Raw genomic sequence first — 19860 nt, forward strand, 5'->3', positions numbered from 1 at the left:
TAGTGTCCTTAACTTACAGTCCACACAGAACAGCTTTAAATAGAGGTCACCTTTCTCTCTTCTCTTCACTTTTCAGCCCTCATCCATTATTTACTCAATTCTTTCTCTCTTGGATCAATATCTTCAGGCTAAAAACTTAAACTGTGAAAGTTCAGCTGTTTCTCATCCATCTGTGTTCCTGCTCTCTTTGAAGAGCTGTGTTGTGACTAAAATCCTGTTTAGAAAAGATGTCAAAATGATCAAATTAACCAGAAATAGCAGTTCTGTTTCATTGTTTATATTTAGGTTAATTAAGTGAGGTAATATAGATGGGCACTCAGTTAGAAGAAAGAATCAGGCAAAAGTGACATATTTTCAAGAATAAACTTTTGAAGTCATATAGATTTTCTTTTTATTTGGCTTCCCAAATGTCCACACTACCAATCTGGGAAACAAATCTTTTTCCCTCAGTATTTCTTTTCCTCTTTCTGACATGTTATGTTTAGGAGTGTTACATTACTTGCATTGCTGCTAGCCTGGAGACTGATATCTTGCTTTTGTTGGTAAGTACTTTTTTCTAGTGAGTTAACCGCAGCCTTATTGGTCAAGTCATTGGTCAGCCTTGCTAAGTTGTGGGAGCCCAGGGTGATCAGCAGTCATTTTCTGCTTAGGGATGGATGCTTGGGAGCAAAACAGAAGCAGCACTACTCATTTGTTGCTGAATTGGAGCTGTATATTTGTGTGAACCTACATATTTATGGGAATTCTGCAAGGGCAGCTTTCCTAGGGAGAGGTTAAACTGCTGCAGATATCAAGTTGGTTCTCTGAATTGCCCAGTGGTTATCTCTAACTTAAAGAAGACACATATTTTGATGTTTAACTATTTATGTTTAGTGACTTCAGATCAAAGATCTTCTACTCGTGGAATGCACTGAGACACAAGACTTCCTATGGCATTTCATAACACTAAACACACTGAGGGATGCAGATCAATATTCATCAGTAAGCACCATAGAATTTATCACCGATATTCATCTTGCCTGAAAGAAATTGAAATGCTCTGCCAGAAAGAACTGTCTCAGAAATGAAAACCAGAGAGGAAAAATTTCTGTGAAAAGCTGTGGTTTTTAAAACTTCCTAATCTGATTAGGAAGTGCATTTCTAAGATGATACTGGAAAATTTATTCTTTTCAATTCTATGATTTTGACGTATTTTCAACATAGTAGCTGAGATAAAACTTGTGGAATGGAAAGTAAACCTAGAGAGGAAGAGAAAGCATGGAAGAGAATCTCTGTGTTGCGTTTGTATTTGTAAGGAGACAAGCTGTGCTTTTGTTTGCAGTCAAGGAATGGAGACAAGGACATCTACTTCTTTACTGCTCCACACTTCCTTTTTGAGTCAGTAATCCAGTCTTTGATGTGGGATGAGTCAGACATCAACAGCAGATTTTACATTTTCTTAGTCTGCTTCTGGGTGCGCGACAATGTTATGATTAGCTGAGAGCTTAAGTTCTTTTCCAAATTATAACAGCATGGTTCTTCTTCCTCTTCCCAACACATACTAGATCCCACTGTGGGATGGTTCTAAAAGTGAGCTCAAGAGGCAGTAAACCAACTCATCAAGAAAAATCACAGATCTGACCACTCACCTTTGGGAACAGGTTCACAAGGGGGATATTAAATGTGCCACTGCATGGCAACAGCTGAGTTTAGTATCTCCCATCTGCAGGCATGATAAGGAAACAACTGTAAAAACTTCTCCCTTAAATAGTTCTAAGTTCTAGAAAACTTAGGAAGTTTTCTAAGAAAACTTAAGTTCTAGAAAACTATTAAATCTGCTTTTCAGGAAAAACCTAAGAACTACTTAATGTATCAGTGTTTTGGGGATCAAGTTAATCTACAGATGATGTTTTTTGTAACAGAGAGTGGAGTGACTGGAATGACTGGAATTCTAGGTAGACTGATCGGAAAAAAGCTACCAAGTTACTTGAACATCTTGATAATGGAAATTGGTTTAGTTCAGATTTATTTTCCAGAAAATAGTGATTTTTTTTTTTGCTACTTTAATTTTAGAAATAGCAACAAGACAAACAGTAGAATAATGAACTGCTGCAGTGAAATTGGGCCATAAATCAGGGGAATCTGAATGATTAAAAAAACTAAATTGAAAAATATTTCATTTTTTTAATGACACTAACTGGTAACATTCTTCCTCAAACCTAGTTCACACCTTAATTTCAGGAGTTTCAGTTCAAATTCATCTCCTTCTTCTAGATGGTGAGTTTTATATAATCAAGAGTTGTTGAATACAAATCTCCTGCAGAAAAAAAATGAAAAAAGAAATCAAAGAATAATGGGTAAACTGTTTCAAAGGACAGTAATTTATATAGGACATCTGGATATCTGACTCATAGGAAGGAAACTAGTACTAATAAGAAGAAAATTCAGAGAATGAAGAATTTGCTTACTTTTACACAGACTGATTTATGGAACTCTGGCCTTATTTTAATTTTGTATTGATTACAAAGCCTTTGCATAGGTTAATGATAAAGGTTAAAACTCCTTCAATAGTGAAAAGGATTGAAAAGATGGATTTCTTCATTTAAAACAGACATTATTGGCAATGCTGATTCCAGCACCCTAGAGCCTTGAAGTTATAATGAACATGTCTTGTAATGAACATGGATCTAGAAACTATGGCCCAAGAAACCAATAGGAATAGATCTAATGAAGGTTACTGTGGGTCTTTCTACTTCAGACATAGTTATTTTTGGTCTCTGTCTGGAAAATAAACCCAAGTCTTTTAGGCACCTAAGACTTGCTATTTTAGCAATATAGTTTTAACATATATGTTATTTATGCTAAAACTGACCTACAAGTTAAAAAAGTACATTTTAGCTATTTCAACAAATGATTTTATCGCTTTTTACTCTTAAGAATGTGAAACAAATGGAAATGTTTTGGTCTATGACACCATTTGTTTGTGTTACATTAACTCATAAAAGCTTTGTTTTCTCAATGGAAATACTGAGTTCATTAATGTATAATGTGAAACAAATGCCACTGTCAACTTTGAAAGAAAACTTTCAAATACTGGACTAGAGACTTAGTGTCTGCTGCTCTTTTAGTTAAAATTACTTGCCAGACTCATGGTAAGATCATTGGTTACGCTCTATTTCTTGCGTATACAGGTTTCATGAAATATGCACAGTTAAACATGATATGTTGGATTCATTTCCCAATATATTGTTAACTATGCAGAATTTTCTTAGCTAATACCATTAGGCAGGTTTCTTAATTGGTTTCTAACAATAACAGTAATACTATTCCTTTGTTTGCATGTGAGATTACTTCCATCTTGATATTCCCTCTACAGTTAAAATTGCTATTTATGTTGGTTTGTATATTATTACAATGATTGTTAGGATTTACAAAGTTACAAAAGGAGGATTTTAGATAAAATTATTTCCTCCAAATAAATATTACAGAAAATTTCTTGAGTATTTATGCAGTTTAGTCCGTTTCTAAGTGAACATGATCTCTCTGTTCCACATCACTTTGTGCATACAGCTCAGGTTTAGCTTTTTGGTACTCAGAGTTCTCCTTGGGATGTTGATACAGGTTGCATGGGCTACTTAGGAGCAGCAATCAAAACTCAACAATGACTGCTTTTCACTGAAATAAATGACTGGCCAATTGCAGAGGTGAGACCTACGAAGACATTGAAAATTTGCTGCTAGGTTTTATATCACATTATAAAACCTTCCTATGATACTAAGCATGACTCCAAATTTAAGTGATTTCATTGTCTATGTCTACATTGTCAAGTAGCTTGGCTTGTGAGTTGTCTCCTGGTTTCACCTCTGTTTACCCACATTGCATGGATGTTTGTTCACTTGATGTCTCAGGATTTAGCTTTTATATTTTTCACATTCTATACTTTAGTGTGTAGTTCTGAGCTTCATTTTAGGAGATAGTAAGCTCTCTTCATGGAGTAGGCAGAAAAAACAATTCCTTCTCTAGCTGGGGACCAAGGACAAATAATCCAAATCTCAGCCCAAGAGCATAAACAACAGCAGAATGAAGAGAGAAGGACAAGAGGGATGGGACTTCATGGGCTGGAGCTGTAATTAGACAATTAACTCCATTGTGCTAATGGACCAGAACTTATAAAAGTGTGAGACCCCCGTGACCAGTCATCCATCTTGTGACCATTTATGGGTTCACCTGGGCTGTAGCCCTGGCTGGACTCTTGTGCTGCCCAAGGTGGATCCATTGAGGCCTCCTAATAAATACCTACTTTATTCTTTAGCTCTGTCTAGTCTCTGTTCCAGGTCAGCCTTCATAAGGCATCACACTCCATGGCTGAGCATTAAGGAAAATTATCTTGGTCACTCCAAAGTAAACTCCAAGTTCTGTGGATAATTCATTCCAAGGACTGCTTCCAAAAGGCAACACAAACCAGACGACTGAAGACTTGGGTTTCTCTGTGCTGCAGAGTCCCTCAACAGCAGGCTTTTTATTTTCAAACACTTTCCCTTGCCTGGATATCATATCCCAGAGTTTGTAATCTTTCAGTTTCATGTTATAAAAACACCACCTGGTGGGTTACAGCAGAGCCCTCATATTTATTTCGGACACTTTGAACTAAAACAAACAAACAAAATGATAACTGGATCCCTGAGCCTGGGAGATCACTGTGTGTGGCTTAAAAGACATCCAAGGCATTGTGCCTTCTAGAGGAGGTTTGTTTAGCAGTTTCTTCTAGGTATTGCTGTCCCTGAGCACAGCAGGCATGAGCCACTCAACATTACCTTGCCTGAAGGATCTCCTTCTGGGACACATATTTAACTATGTAAATGTAGCTGCAGTGACACTTTCTGTGCTTTAACAGGAAACACTTTCATGAAGTACTGGCTTCTCATAAATGTTTGCACACATCAGATATTGGCTACTTTCATGGCAATATGAAGCCCTTGATCCTGCCCTTCAACACCAGGTGCTAAAAACAAAATTGATTAAAAACAAAGGTTTAGGCATAAAAGTGAAAGTATACTACTACAGGTGAAAGAATACGAACTTGATCAATATTTCACCTTTTAAAAATTTATTTATTATTTATTATTTATTATTTATTATTTATTATTTATTATTTATTATTTATTATTTATTATTTATTATTTATTATTTATTTCCCTACCTAAATTGCATTCTAAAATGTAATCTATTTGCCACAGCTACTTGATTCAATATTTAGTTTAGTTTTCCATCAAAGAAATAAAGGTTGATGGTAGGGGGTATATTGGGAAACACTCCCTGATCACTCAGTGTTGACCCTGTGATGTAACTAAGTGTATGGTTTGTCTCTTCAAATTCAGACCAAATATGTACATCTGAGTATTCCACCATCTTCTTCTGCATTTCCTTATTTCTCTATGTTCACTGTAATGCAAGCTGCTGTAACTAACTTTGATTCAGTTGTCTGCCTAGAAGGGTCAAAAGTCACTGGAGATGCTCTAAGATGTCCAAGACATCCTTAAAGTGTTTTATAAAAATCAGGCTGTGTGCCAAATGGGATACCTCTCTTTCCTATACCTAAAATGCTTGTAGGTAGCTGTTTAACCAAATTAACCAATGTGTAAATGCAGACTCTACAGATACCAATAACTAAGTGGAATTATTTGCTCTTTCCAAATCTTACAATCTTCTAAAGCTCATCACTTCAGCATCAGCATAATGTCACTTTATGCTGCATTTGGGGTGGTGCTCACATTTATTTAACATTTCTGACACAAACTGAACTGTTTAAACTTCACAGCAAACAGATGAAATTTTTCTCTGCCAAACATTGAACTTGTGTTCTGATGCTGTAATATTAATCACAATGTTTGTGGAAATTCTTTTGCTGATTTTCTCTAAACCAGAGCAGGACAATCTTTTCAACTGCAGCTATTTACACAGTTTCAGAGCTGATGCTGGGGACACAACTGTGATACTTGTTGGCTTTGTTTTATGTAGGCTTGTGCAAACATGGTATTTGGATTTTGATTCCCAAGCTATTTATCTTCTCCTCTGCTGAAATTATAAATTCATCAGAAAAAAAAAAAAACCTGAATCTCAGATGAGACTTCTGAATTTCACCATGTTTCCAGTGAAAATATTAGTTCTAGTATGATTTTATTACTAAACTAGGCATTTATCAGAGATAATTTGAGATACTTGAGAAACTTAAATGCCTTTTCTGTAACATAATTCCAGCTTCAGACATGTGAGGAGACTAAATCCAAACAAGTTTGCTTAATTTCTGGTCTGTTCTGCTAAAAATGATTGGATATCTCTCATTGCAAGTATGCTGTGAACCATGAAAATTGAATTCATTTACAGGGAAGGATCACTTCTTTTACAAATTATGATATTTGAAAGGTAGCATATATGTTTAAATCCTGATTCATAACGGACAACAAAACCTACTAATTTAAATTAAAAAGATAGCCTAGGTTTAGGAATTAAATCTATAGTTTTACTTATTAGAGCTAAAAAAACCCCAGCAACATAGCACAGCTCTGTTCAAATAGGCTATTTTAAAGGAGTGTTTTTCTTTTCAGTGATTTTTTTCACCTGATAATATCTATACTTTTTTTGGACATCTTATTTCAATAAAGTCAAAGTGAGGCATAGACTTATGGGGCTGAATAGGTGACAGGTTTGCTGCATGATTACACTACTGTTCTAACAGTGCATTTATTTAAGATCAGGGATTATACGTAATGATTTATGGCATATTGATGGATCAAAGGAAACCATATAGATAGGTTTGAACATTTTTTTTTAACACTGCTTTCATGGGAACTTCCAAAGTCTGCAGTTTTCATTTGAGGCTGGAAAGAAAAAAATAAATTCCCATCAAAAGAAAACTCTATTTTTGAAATACTGTAAATTAAATTTTCACTAGAAATTACACCTGACTGTCATTCATTATTATCTAGTCACATTGTCTTCAGATTCAAAACATATTCAGTGGAAGCTGGTTATTTCTTCAACTGCAAGATCAAAGAATATTTTTCATCTTTATATGATTTAGCTTTTATAATTTATGTCCTGCATAAGGCCCAATCTTTCATTACTCTTATAGTGTATCTGTTAATCTTGGAAAAATCTACTTTGTTCCACCTATAGCACTTGCTGAACTGCTTTGCTGCATTGGTGAGAGTTGAATTTTTCACTTACTGAAATTGGTCTTTTTAAATATGAGAAGACCTCAGTAAAACTCTGAAAAATTATGAAAACTTTTTTCATTTTTTCTGCTTAAAAACCTTCCCCAAAGAAAACCCCATGATATACCTTGATAGTGATTATTCACCCAAAATACTTTCAGTGAAGCATTGATTGACTGATGTTTTTCTACACCGGTTACTGAAAGTACATGATGAGGAAAAGTTGTATTCCTTCCTTCTGTACATCTGTTCTGTCACTCTTCCTTCTTGTGTGTCCACTTGCTTTGTACTGATACAGCTAATTTTCACAAATTCCAACAAGAGAATGGAATTGATAAATCCACACAAAATATCAGGGTACACTGCTTAGTACAGCAGCAAAGAATATTAATTCATTCTAGCAGTTTTTTTCAGAAAGCATCCAGCAGGTTTTTTTCAGACAGCATGTTTGACTTTAGCTGAGTCTTCCCTTAATGCTTTTTTTCAAGGCTGCATGAAGGATATATGAGTACATAGAGCAGAAGTTCACAAAAAGCAGCTTTCAAGCTGCTTTTAGAGAAAAGAATACTTCTAACACAAATACAAAAACAAAAATGTTCTTTTTAAGAATGACTGTCCTCTGCAGCTTCTGCTAAACCAGCTTAACAAAGATAACGCCACGACTAAAATATTTATACTTTGTTATAGTTACTTTGAGTAATAAAAAAAAAAGATTCACAAGTTTATTCATCTTTCCTAATGATACAGAAAGGAAAGGAGCACCTAAACAGTGAATACTGATGCAGAAACTCAGACTGTAAAATCAATATATCAGCTCAGTAGAGAGATTCTTTCTAATGTTGCTGTTCCAGCAGTAGAGTTTACCTTCTGAATTATATATGTATTGACCTAATTACATAAATATTGACTTTGCTTTATTTGAAGCCTTTTTCAGTCTCTGTGTAATTACAATGTCAATATTTGTTGTATGTAATAACACTGAATTTAGACTTGTTAATTTTGATTGATAGTGGCATGCCACAAGTTATTATATGGCATAAGGCGGTTAGTCTATAAGCATGCATAGCAGATACAAGCAGCTGACAATGCTACCAAATTTCAGTGTGTCTCTAAGACCTTCTGTTTCCCATGTTTAGTCAGGCAGAGGAAGTATAACGGGTGATTACATCCTTGTTCCATAGGAGTACTGTTTCGAGGTGGAGAAATATTTACCCTGGTAAAAAAAAAAAAAAAAGTACAAATATTCAGCTGGAAACTCAGTAAAAGGGTTCCTGTTTAAAGTTAGCTTTAGAACTTTTTCTTTACATGATTGTAAAGTCTATTTAAATTGTGCCAAAATGGAGGCTTTATATAGCAACAACTATATTTTTCTGCATAACTTCCATGAGTTATACTTTATTTTGCAATAATATTGAGACCCAGACACAAGAAATTTCACATTAAATTATTTCCTTTTTCTTCAAATCCAAGAAAGATGTGAGCAGTGGACTTTCAGGTACTACTGGGACTTGCAAAACTGTTCACTTCAGTCTGTAAATGTTTGTTGAGATGTATTTCTACAAGAACAACTTTGTTCAGAGTTGGCAGAGCTCAGAAATGCTTTCAGCGATGAATAGCCCTATAGTATAGTGCTTATTTCTAGATGCAATTATAAAGCATTTGAATTTGGCAGTAACATGAGAATTAGAAACCAAACTGAGACAGTCTGTGCGCTGAGGATATTTAAATTTTTTTTGCTATAATATGTTGCCAGTAGTGAGAAGGCATGCATCATACTGAATTTTCTTATTTGTCTCAGCAGGGATGCCAGACAAGACGAACCTCAGTGACGTAAAGCAAATCCATCAAACCAACGATGGCAGCACTTTAGACACAACTGGAGCAGGATGTACAGCAATGGCCGATTATGTGACATTTATGCTGATTAGTTTGGTAATACTGCTTCTCACTCTTTGGTAACTGCTTATTTCTGGCTTGATATATGTATCTCATTGTCATCTCTTTATCCCTACTCACAAGCCTGGAATAAGGGATCTGGTGAATATAGCAATATTTATGATATCTTGTATAAGATCAGCCAGTGATCTTAGCCCTGAATATTAACAAAGAGTTTGTGTATTATTTTATCTATGTTTTTTTTTTAACACCTGTATAGTCATAAAAAGTCGTGTTTTCTTTTTTAATATTTTATGTTGAAAATAAGTTGTCTATGATAATCTTTCTCTTAAAAGCAATTTGTAAAAAAAGAGTATTGCCAAGTTTGAAACGGTCTCTGGAGATCATCTAGACCAACCCTGTGCTCATACTAGACTCACTTCTTGCAAGTTTCCTAAGACTAAGTTCAGTTGACATTGGAATGTCTCCAAGGAGGGAGACTTTACTGATTCCCTGTGCTAACTGTACCAGTGCTTCAACACTCCTAGCAGATATTTTTTAGCTGCTGTATTTCAGTTTGTGCCCCTTGCCCATTTTTCCCACTGAGACCTGTCACGGCACCAAGGACAAGAGTTTGGCTCCATCTTCTTTTCTCCCTTTCTCAGGTATTTATACATTTTCAAAAGGTCCCTCTCTGCATCTTCTCCAGGCCAAAGAGACCCAGCTATCTCAGCCACTTCTTGCTCAATTTTTGTTCCCATACCTAAAAAATCTTCATGCCCTTTGCAAGAATCCATCCACTGTGTCCATGTCTCTCTTGTCATGGTCCCTGAGAGATCAGACCTGAACTTAAAACTGTAGATGTGTCCCATTAGTGGAGAACAGAGGGGAAGGATCAATCACCTTCTTTAACCTGATGATATTTTTTCTGATTCAGCCCAGAAGGCTGTTGGTTGTCTTTGCTGCAAGGGCACAGTGTGAGCTCTTTTTCAGCTTGGTATCCCTTAGGACCAAAAGGTACCTTCTCTGCAAAACTGCTTTTCAATCAGCAGGCACCAACCTGTACAGGTGTATGGGTTTATTCCTCCCCAGGAGGATGATTTGGCATTTCTCGCTCTTGAACTTTCTGAGATTCCTATCAAGCCAATTCTTCCGTCTGTCCGGGTCCCTCTGAATTCAGAATTTTTTTCATAGTTCAGAAAAATCTATATGTTAGATACTATATATGTATATGATAGCAGATTTTACCTAGGGGTAACAGCAAGGTTAAGATTCAGTGTTAGGTTAAGGTATCTTAACATGTATGTCAACATACAGATATTTACATATGTGCTTTTCAAGCTGTAACTGTAGTCCTTGGATTCAATTGCTAAAATACCAATGAGTGTCTGTTGTGCTGCCCAAAAAACCCCACCTGGTGTCCACTACTGTCCTGAATGGCCTCAGGTCTTTCTCTGGGCAAGTGACCACAGCCCTTTGTCAACGCTGTCAGTGAAGCCCAGTGCATTTTTCAGCTCATACAAAATACAATACCTGAAAAAGCAACTCAGTTGCCCGAAAAGAAATGACTGATACCACCTAAGATTTCTTGGAGTATCTGAGGACATCCTCAGGGGACCGGCATATATGATGCAGGACTTCTGAGATGTTCCAGAGCCTTCTTTAATTGGGAGCCATGGGGAGTGACAGCTGGCAGCTAGGTGAGACATCCTTAACTCAGACATTCACATGTGGGCCCAAGAATCATACACCTAACCTCCACAATATTACTGGTAGCTAAGAAGCCTGGTTGGAGTGGTGACACATGAATGCAAACCTGAATCACAACAATCCCAGCTCAAGTTCTTATGCTTCATAAGAAGAGGCAAGCAAAAGTGTGCTGCAGTACTAATGGTACATTATGTATTTCTGTTATAAATTTTGATTGTTCTGCCATGACTAATTCTTGTTTAATTTTAACTAGGAAATATTTAAAAATATTTCATAGTTATTTCTCCTGTAGAATATTTTGCAAGGGGAAAAAAACCCACCTGTTCATATTGTATGTATTCATATGATAACTAGAACTCTTTCTAGACAAAAAATATTACTCTTATATGAGACTAATATAAAGAAACATACATAAATATTTTTATTCCCAAATTTATATGTTAGTCATTAACACACACAGTATGACATGCAGTACAAAGAGGTAAACTGATATAAAAGTTAGAAAAGTAAGTGAACATTTCTAGGAAAAATTCTATTCCCAAATAAATATAATTATTAGGCATGTGTGCCCATGTGTACATTTTGTTGACCTCTTTTTTCCTTTGCAGATTTTGCAAATCAATCTTTCAAATCACTTGTCTTGTTTACTTGAAATTATGACATTGGTAATTCGGGGAAAGAAAATGAGAATTCATTCTTTTCCTTTGTAATGTCAATTCACACTAGTAATCAATCCAGTTCAGCAACTTTTTTTTTGTACAGTGGCCAGTATCAGTCACTTCAGTGAAAATGGAATAAGGCTTTGAAAAGGAGAAACAGAAATGCAGAAAAGAAATCCACAATTACTCATTACTCAGAATTTTATTTATGTCCTGAAGCACTTTGTTTCCATTCCTAAGTTTTGTGTGTTGTTCAAGACCTTACAAAGACAGATAGTCCAGGAATCGTAGTTTTTTGTATAGAATCTAGGAAACACAAGCCTCATTTTCAAATACTGATAGTCATAATTCCTAAGACCTCCTCAGGTATATGTGAATTACTAGTCTGTAATACTCCTTTCTTTTGGTTTTCTTGGCCTATTCCCATTACCTTCAACCCTGTACCTACACAGAATATCTTCAAAGATTCCTTTTGGAGTGGAAAAAGGTTTCTCCTTCCCAGACACATATGAACAAACTAGTAGCAATATGAACAATAGTGTCAGGTCTGGAGATTTCTCACTCACTACTCTGCCACGAGACCTCATTCACCCTCCTGTTCCATCCATCTCTAGGCATCACTGCACACTCCACATAATTGCTCAGAGTCATACATCTGCCAGGCTGCATCAAGATTTTTTCATTAAATCTACCATGCTACGAAGAAATATTCCAGTTTCTTAAAGAACTATTGTATAATCATCAAAACAAGTCAGAGCAAGGAGAAGGGAGCCAGGGCTCTTTGACAATCTGTCCCAAGGCCATCTTGCAATGGAGGTACCATTGCATGAAAATGTGGAAACCTGCAGAATTTTGTATAACTCCGCATTTGGAAGGCAGGGGGGAAAAAAAAAGACCAAAAAGGTCTGATGTTGCTGTGCTATGTTAAAACAATGGAAAGAGGAATAAAACTGTACAGAAACATAAATAATGCTTTACAGAAGTCAAGATGAGAAATAGTAAAAAAAAACTGTTAAGCTGGAGATTGTGGTAATGGAGTATAAAACCACTTCCATCCACATAAAATGATGGACTGATCACAAGTATTTATGTGAGTCAATCTGGGTCAATTGCCTGGGCATGCAGAAGCTTTTCCCAGCATGAGGTCACACAGGCTGCACAGGGCTGCCTCTGAGCTCCTCAGATGACCTCAGAAATGACATGTAACTCTTGTTTCCTCTGTTTCCTTTCATTTGTTTGTATTGGGACATTTTTAACAGTTGGATTTTTCTCTCTATTTCCCAGAACAGATAAGCTTTTGGCTTTATTTTGCCTTCTTTTGAATAATCTTTTCATGTATTACAACTGTTATGGTCTAAAACCGGAATACTTTACTCAAAGTGCTATTTCTAAGACAGACACTCACTCAAAGACTGATCACAGTAAAATTGCAATATTAGAGTTGTGTACCTGGCCTTGGTACATTTTTTATTTAAATAGCAACCATAAAACAAGAGAGCCTCATAAGAAATAATTTCTTGGTGAACAGTCTTACAATAAAATTACAAAGTTACTTACAATAAAATTCCAGGAAAGAAATAATTCTAAAGAAATACAACAACTCAGAAATCCATAATATTTTTGTTTGATAAAATTAAGACATTCCTCTTCTACCCTAAGATTAAGAGAGGTCCTACATGTAGCACACCCATTTTTTAGGGAAGCCTGCTGCCTCCCCGGGTACAGCCCTCAGATCATTGTCTGTTACTGGATTTCCAGGAAGCCCAAGGACAATCAAAAAGACTGAGGTGCCATAGTGTGCTTGGAAAAGTGCAAGGGAGCTGGTGGCAGGTCTGGAGTGTCTGAGGGAGCTGGGGTTGTTTAGCCTCGAGGAAAGGAGGCTCAGAGGAGACCTTATCACACTACAAATACCAGAGGAGAGGTTGTACAAAGGTGGGGGTCAGCCTCTCCTCCCAGGAAACCAGCGACAGAATGAGGGGACAGAGCCTCAAGCTGTGCCAAGAGAGGTTTAGATTGTGTATCAGGAGGAATTTCTTCATAGAAAGGGTTGCTATGCATTGGAATGGACTGCCCAGTGAGGTGGTGGGATCACTATCCCCAGAGATATTTAAAAGACATGTAGATGTGACACTTAGGGACGTGGTTTAGTGATAGACTTGGCAGTGCTGGGTTAACTCGAGGATCTCAAGGTTTTCTTCCAGGCTAAATGATTCTATAATTCTTGTCTTCCCATTTCTATTTTCTGAAGATGTGCCTGTGTTTTTAAATGTACTTGTATCTCCTGGGGAAAAGGTACTGACTGGACTACTTATTCTCATAACTAATGTCCTAGCACTTTAAATAAACATTTCAAGGTGAAAACTTTCCTGTGTGTAGCTGGTGAAAGAGAAAAAGAAGCACCTGTTTCCTTAGAAAGCAAATATCATGGTTCTTTTCATGAATAATAAAAGATGATGCATAATTACAGCTATGTAAAAGGTTATCTTTTTATTTCTTTCTGTAGATAGATAGGCTTATAACTTCTTTACTACTCTGTACCTGTATATTTATATTATTAAAATAATGATATTGTTGAGATTATAACAGGGTTTATATTAAGCTATTGAAGATTTCAGATTAACCTTATTATTTCCATATCATCTTCTCAGGATAACGAATTAAAATATGTATTTGAAGCCATTTCTATTTATTTTCTTTTATATTCAGTTCTTCTCTGAAATAATTGTGTAAGCATTAATCTTATTTAGAAAATGGTGTGCTTTTCTATGTGCTCTGGATCACAACTGATTATAATAGGAATTAAAATAAAAGTTATTTTTATCTATGTTACACTAAAAAAGCTAGTGACTCTAGAAAAATCCAGATTTTCTTCTTGAAATTCTCAGCAAAATTAATTAAGTTTTAACTCTTAATTCTTTCTTCCTGGTCATACATGAACAAATTTTGGGAGAAAATATTTGCATTTCAGGCAGTTAAGAACTTTGTCTTCAATTTATTTTACTACTTTTTAATGTGAAATGCTGCAGACAGTAAGCAGGTAGCCCATGAGGCTCTTTTCCAGTTCACATTGAGGAGGAAGCTCATGCTGAGCTTCTGTGGCTGGGAGGACTCGGTCGATGCCATCTCATCACCCCTCACAGCGCACAGGGCTGTGCCTGGATCACCTGCTGTGCATGCCTAATTTAGGTGTCACAGCCAAGTCTCCCCAGGTTTGTCAGGCAGTCCAAATCAATTGTTAAGTCTCCTGAATGTAAGTCACACGGAGGTCTTTCTCTGTAGCATTTTCTGATTTTCCTGCTCCTCTCAATGTCACTCTCTTTCCCATTTGAGCTGGTACAAGAGTTTACAGGATCACGCAGTGAAACTGGCCAGGGTATTTCTGACTCAAAGGATCTCCTTGATCTATTTCACCTTGCATCTTCAAAGACAATGCTGCTGGTACAATGGATGGTGTGGCCATAGTGCTCCTGGAATTTTAGCCACATATTTATAGCAGGTGGACCCATTAGGAACAAAAAACCCCAGTTAAATAACATTTAAAAATACTACAAAGTTGTTTTCATAACTGTGTAATGTGTGAAGATTCATAATTCAGTTTCTAAAGCAGGAAAGGGCCATTAAAAAAATCATAGTAAAGTCTGATTTTACTCATGCCACACTTGAAAGTGTATAACAGACCTCTTTTGCTCATGGGCAAAAACGTACTGCTCAACACATACATCAGTGTGGCTCACCATGAGTCATTTCTCTTTTTTGTATCTGTCTTTAGGGGATTGGAATTGTATAGAATGTGCTTTCCTGTTTACTTTCAGTTCACCTTATTTATAAGTATAGCTAACACCTTTGTGATGGCTGTTAAAAATATTTTTCATGTCTGTTTACATCCCTGCTTTTTGGCAGACAGAGGTGTTCATGAAACCCATGTATTTCACCCTCTGTATTGCAAAAAACCAACAAACAGAGTTTATCAACTAAAAAAAAAAAGCAAAAAATGAAAAAAAAAGAATGCCAGGCTTTCACAAAGGTAAAAAGCAACATCATCCTAAAACATAAAGGTTGCTTGTCATGTATATCTTTAGCAAGCTATAAAAAATATGTTGTTTTTAGTTTCAGAACAATACCAGAGTGGAAATTAGTTCACAGGCCAGCTCCTTCTTTTAGACATTTGCAATGCTATTGAATTCCATGGATATAACTGTAAACCAACTTTGTATTATCTACATGCAAAATTGAATTGATACACTTAATGCAATAAGATTGTTTTCAGAAAAGCATCACAAAATTACAGGTAATAGCAATTTGTTTTTCTCTGCTCTCTCCTGGTTATATGTACACCATAACAAATAAAAAATTAATTTAGAAAATAAAGATTTATATTGTGAACCTTTACCTCTGTGACTCTTAGGAAAAAGTGTGAATTATGTAACCTGCTGATACATTTCAGCATTTCAGTAATCTAAATATACGGGAAAGAGGAAATGACATAGTTTTTATCTTTTTTTATAACTTTATAGTCAGCCTTCCACTCTTTATATGGGTCTTAAAACTGGCAATTTCAGACTGCAGAAGAGGGGGTATGTTGGGTGGGCAGCATCTGGGGCCCTTAAAAGGGAGGAATATTACATTGATGCTTTATTCTTTCTCACTTCAGGACTGATTTTGTCATTATGTTTGCTAACATGCTTTTATACCTTTGCTCTTCCTTCAGTCATCTGTTGCTCCAGATTACATCTGAATCTAATATATATGGTGCCATAACATATGTTAGGTGCTACCTCTTGATTCTCTTTGTTACCCATATAAAACCAGTTTTTTCCTGCTCCAGAGCTACATTTCTTCAAAGACCACAGGTCTGTTGTCTATGGCTATGGGGTCTCCAGTAGCAACCCTGTTCCCTGTCCTTTGGCATCCCATGTTTGTGCTTCCTCTACACCACAAACTGTGTCTGCATTTCTCTGCTCTTGCACTAAGCCTCTATTGCTCTGTGTTACAACATTGCCTTAGAGTCATAAATATCTCATTCTGCATGGAATGACTGCTTGTTACTGCTATCTATATAAAACTGTTGTCTCTTGCAAAGATAAATGAAAGTAAACCCAATTTGCCATAGTCATCAGGTGAGTCAGGAAAAAACCCTCTTGTCACAGCTAAAGTGAGCAAAACAAAGCTGCAGGCAAGTAAAGAAACATTCAGATAGCCAGTCTGAGAAGTGCCAGTCTGGAGGGATTGACAACTCCGTTCAAAGCCATTAGGGCCACTTTAGCCAAGGCAATGCCATATTCCAAGGCTACACATTTACACCAGGATGGTCTGAGACACCAGCCTCAGTGTGGCCAGATCAACTGAGTCCTCTGGATCAAAGGGTCACCTTGGAAGTGTGATTCCTCTCATCCTGAGAAAGAAATATAGGGTCACATATGTCTCTGCTGGTAAAAAAGAGATTTGTTCAGGGACATCTAATAATTAATATGTGAATTTACAAGACAAAAAATTTACTTTTACACTGGGATTCAATCCAACCTTTTCCTTCTAGAACAAAACCTTCTGAAGTGCTACCTCTCTTCATTACCTGAACAGGGAATTTGAATATATACTCTAGCTGGGCTGGTCCTCTACATCCCCTGATACTCAGGTACCATCTGTATCTGCTGTATAGCCTTCTATAGAAGCATGGGCCTAAAACTGTTTACGACTTGATACTAAGTAACCTTGAAACTAAATAAAAATAATTATGGAATCATTTTTTTTTAATGTGAGAAAGCTAGGGAAAGGTACTCTCCGTACATTTCTGGAAAACTACTGGAATTCCAAATCATATTTGAGAGTTTATAAACCCATGAACATACTTGTTTATCTGAGCAATGATCAGTTCTGTTTCAAATGTAGATATGTAATAACAAAGAAAATAAACCATTCTGTACCATAGGCAAGTGAAATTCACTTTTGTCTAATTAGATTTTGTCTTCAGTTTTATCTTAATGTAATGCAAAATCTTGAAGTTTATTTACTGAAAAAATTTTCTGATTGACAATTAATTTACTGATTGATCAACAAAATCATAAAACTGAACTCAAACCAAACCCAAAACCAAGCAAAACTAACAACAGCAACAACAACAACAACAAAAATCCTCCAGCATTACATTATTCCAATACTTAGAAATCTGTGATGGACATCCTGAAAAATCTGATTCTTGTTCCCTAAGTGGTTTCTGCATTTCAGGTGCAATTTTTCCCAGATAAAATCCTGACATAGTCCAGAGAGAAGACAGTAAGATTTCATCCTCTCTGTGAACAAATTCACTTTCTCTGAGTTCTGATGGTGGAGAAGCTTTTTTGTTATTGCCTCTAAAAGCTATTGTTGTCCCCCTAGAATGTATCATGTCTGCTCCTAAGTTGCCACAGCTTGCAGCCTAGCAATTTGCAGAAACACATTAGGATCTAAATTGCTGTGGCACGGACAAACACTCATATCACTGCTGAAAACACAGAGATCTCTGGGATAGAAGAACCAGTAATTTCTCTGGAGCTAGTGGAAGCTCTCTTTTAATGGGAGTCATAGTCCTGAGCACTGAAACTCTAGCCAAGCACTGCTTTCACCTGAAATTTAAAAAAGTAAAATTGTGTGATATATATACACTTGCCCCTATATGCTAACAAGCAGATAATGATCAGTGGCACAATTTTTTGGGTTTTTTTTTTTTTTTTTTTATTTAACAAATGGTTTCTTTAAGTCATAAAATTATTTTGGAAGAGAATCTTTCTGTTTTAGAAACAAAAGGCAACTTACAACTGATTGAGCACTTAGGAAATAAAGATGATAAAAAAATTTAACTATGCATTTTCATCTCAAAAGCAATAGCATACTTCATTGCTATTTGAGTCAGGAGCCCATGTACCAATCTTTAACAAAAAAGCATTGCTTATCAGTGCATGAAAACATCTGGTTTCAAAGGCCATCATTTGACTCTGAAAAAGATCCAATGTTGGCAATATCCATTGCTCTTATTTTTCCCAGTAAAACTTAAACAACAGTGGGCAAAAGTAGTAATTAACACGCAAAACAATGTTACCCTAAATGTTTTTTAAATCCCTGCACAAATATGAACTCTATCTGTTCTCTGCAAAAACAGATGAAAGCACAGATGTATAACCACTAGCTGGGATGTGTATAGTTCATGCCCACAACTGCATAAGCATTTTGTTTTCTCTCTCGCATTATACCCTATTGCTCTTTTTGCATGCTAATTTTATCTACTATTCTGTATAATTGTCAATTTTAGCACTTTTTTCTAATTCGACCACAGAATTGCAGAGACGTCCATTTTTTGTAGGTTTGTTCATGGCCGATTGAAGGGGTATCCCTATGTTATTAGGCTTGGAGAGTCTACTTCAAAAATTAATGCTTAGAAAATTACTATGATGAGTAAAAAATTACTATCATGACATCAAGTATGGGATGATATTGCTGGTATGCAAAAGTCAGCCTTTGCTTCCATACTGATACTTTATTTAGCATCAATTTCTAATTTTAATTGACTTCAGGTGAGAAATTAATAGAATCATCTAAATTCAGAGAACTGAACTTATTCATCAGGTCTCCTGATGAGACAAATAGGAAAAACATTAAAACCCCAAACCTAAACATCATGTCTTTCATATAGACTTGGATATGTTTAGAGAAGTTATTATATTATTTGGATTGCCTCAGCTAGTGGGGAGCTACATGTCATGGATCAGAGGTACTTCTCAGTCACAACAGTTCACAGCTGCTTTCCAGCTCCATGATCCAGCACCCAACTTAAAATTTCTGATTCTCCTACAATGACTGTCAGAGGATATTTATTGCTCGAAACTGTTTAGAAGACCCATTGTTAAATAGGTATCAAACCCTTGAGGATAAGCCAAGTAACATTGTGGAATTTCAAGTAGCTCAGACACAATTCAGTCTCAGAAGGAAAATAACACCTTTTCATCCATTGCTAAGTGGCTATGTAGCTTACACTCTCCATATGACCATCATACATATTTCTGCAGGCATTATTTTTTGGCATTTCTGTTTCTATAAACTATCTTCTTCATCACAATGATCTTTTCCACTTTCACTCTACTTTCATTTATTAAGATGATACCAAAATCTTATCAGAGATCCTAGCCTCTATCTTATCAGAGACCCTAGAAAAGAAGGACAAATTTAATTCTGGCATAATAATATGCCAGCCTTTTTCATGGGATGTTGTCACAGGAGCCAAGGAACTGATAAGGTGATTAAGAGTTATTTCAGGTTTAGTACATTTAAACAAATAAGGAGCACCACCATTTGCTATATTTGATAGCTTTTTGCTGGACTACATTGAAGAACACTGCAGATTTAGGCTCTCTGCGACTAGTACACTATCTGATTAGCAGTTTCAGCAATGAGGC

The 19860-nt window shown here is 36.1% G+C and overlaps 1 protein-coding gene across 3 annotated transcripts in view; it reads left to right on the forward strand.

The window, feature by feature from the left end:
• GPC5 (glypican 5) overlaps positions 1–15443 on the forward strand; it is a 610346-nt gene extending 594903 nt beyond the window's left edge. For 2 of the 3 annotated variants that reach the window (XM_005487482.4, XM_074535612.1), the window contains one exon: positions 8995–15443. In XM_005487482.4, the coding sequence (XP_005487539.2) occupies positions 8995–9152 (158 nt within the window). In that variant the 3' untranslated portion in view covers positions 9153–15443. The remainder of the gene's footprint in view (positions 1–8994) is intronic. The other variant, XR_012579095.1, reaches the window with a different exon arrangement.
• Positions 15444–19860: the final 4417 nt, after the last annotated feature.

Source organism: Zonotrichia albicollis, chromosome 2 (assembly GCF_047830755.1).
Source record: "Zonotrichia albicollis isolate bZonAlb1 chromosome 2, bZonAlb1.hap1, whole genome shotgun sequence".
Classification (NCBI taxonomy): Eukaryota; Metazoa; Chordata; class Aves; order Passeriformes; family Passerellidae; genus Zonotrichia; species Zonotrichia albicollis.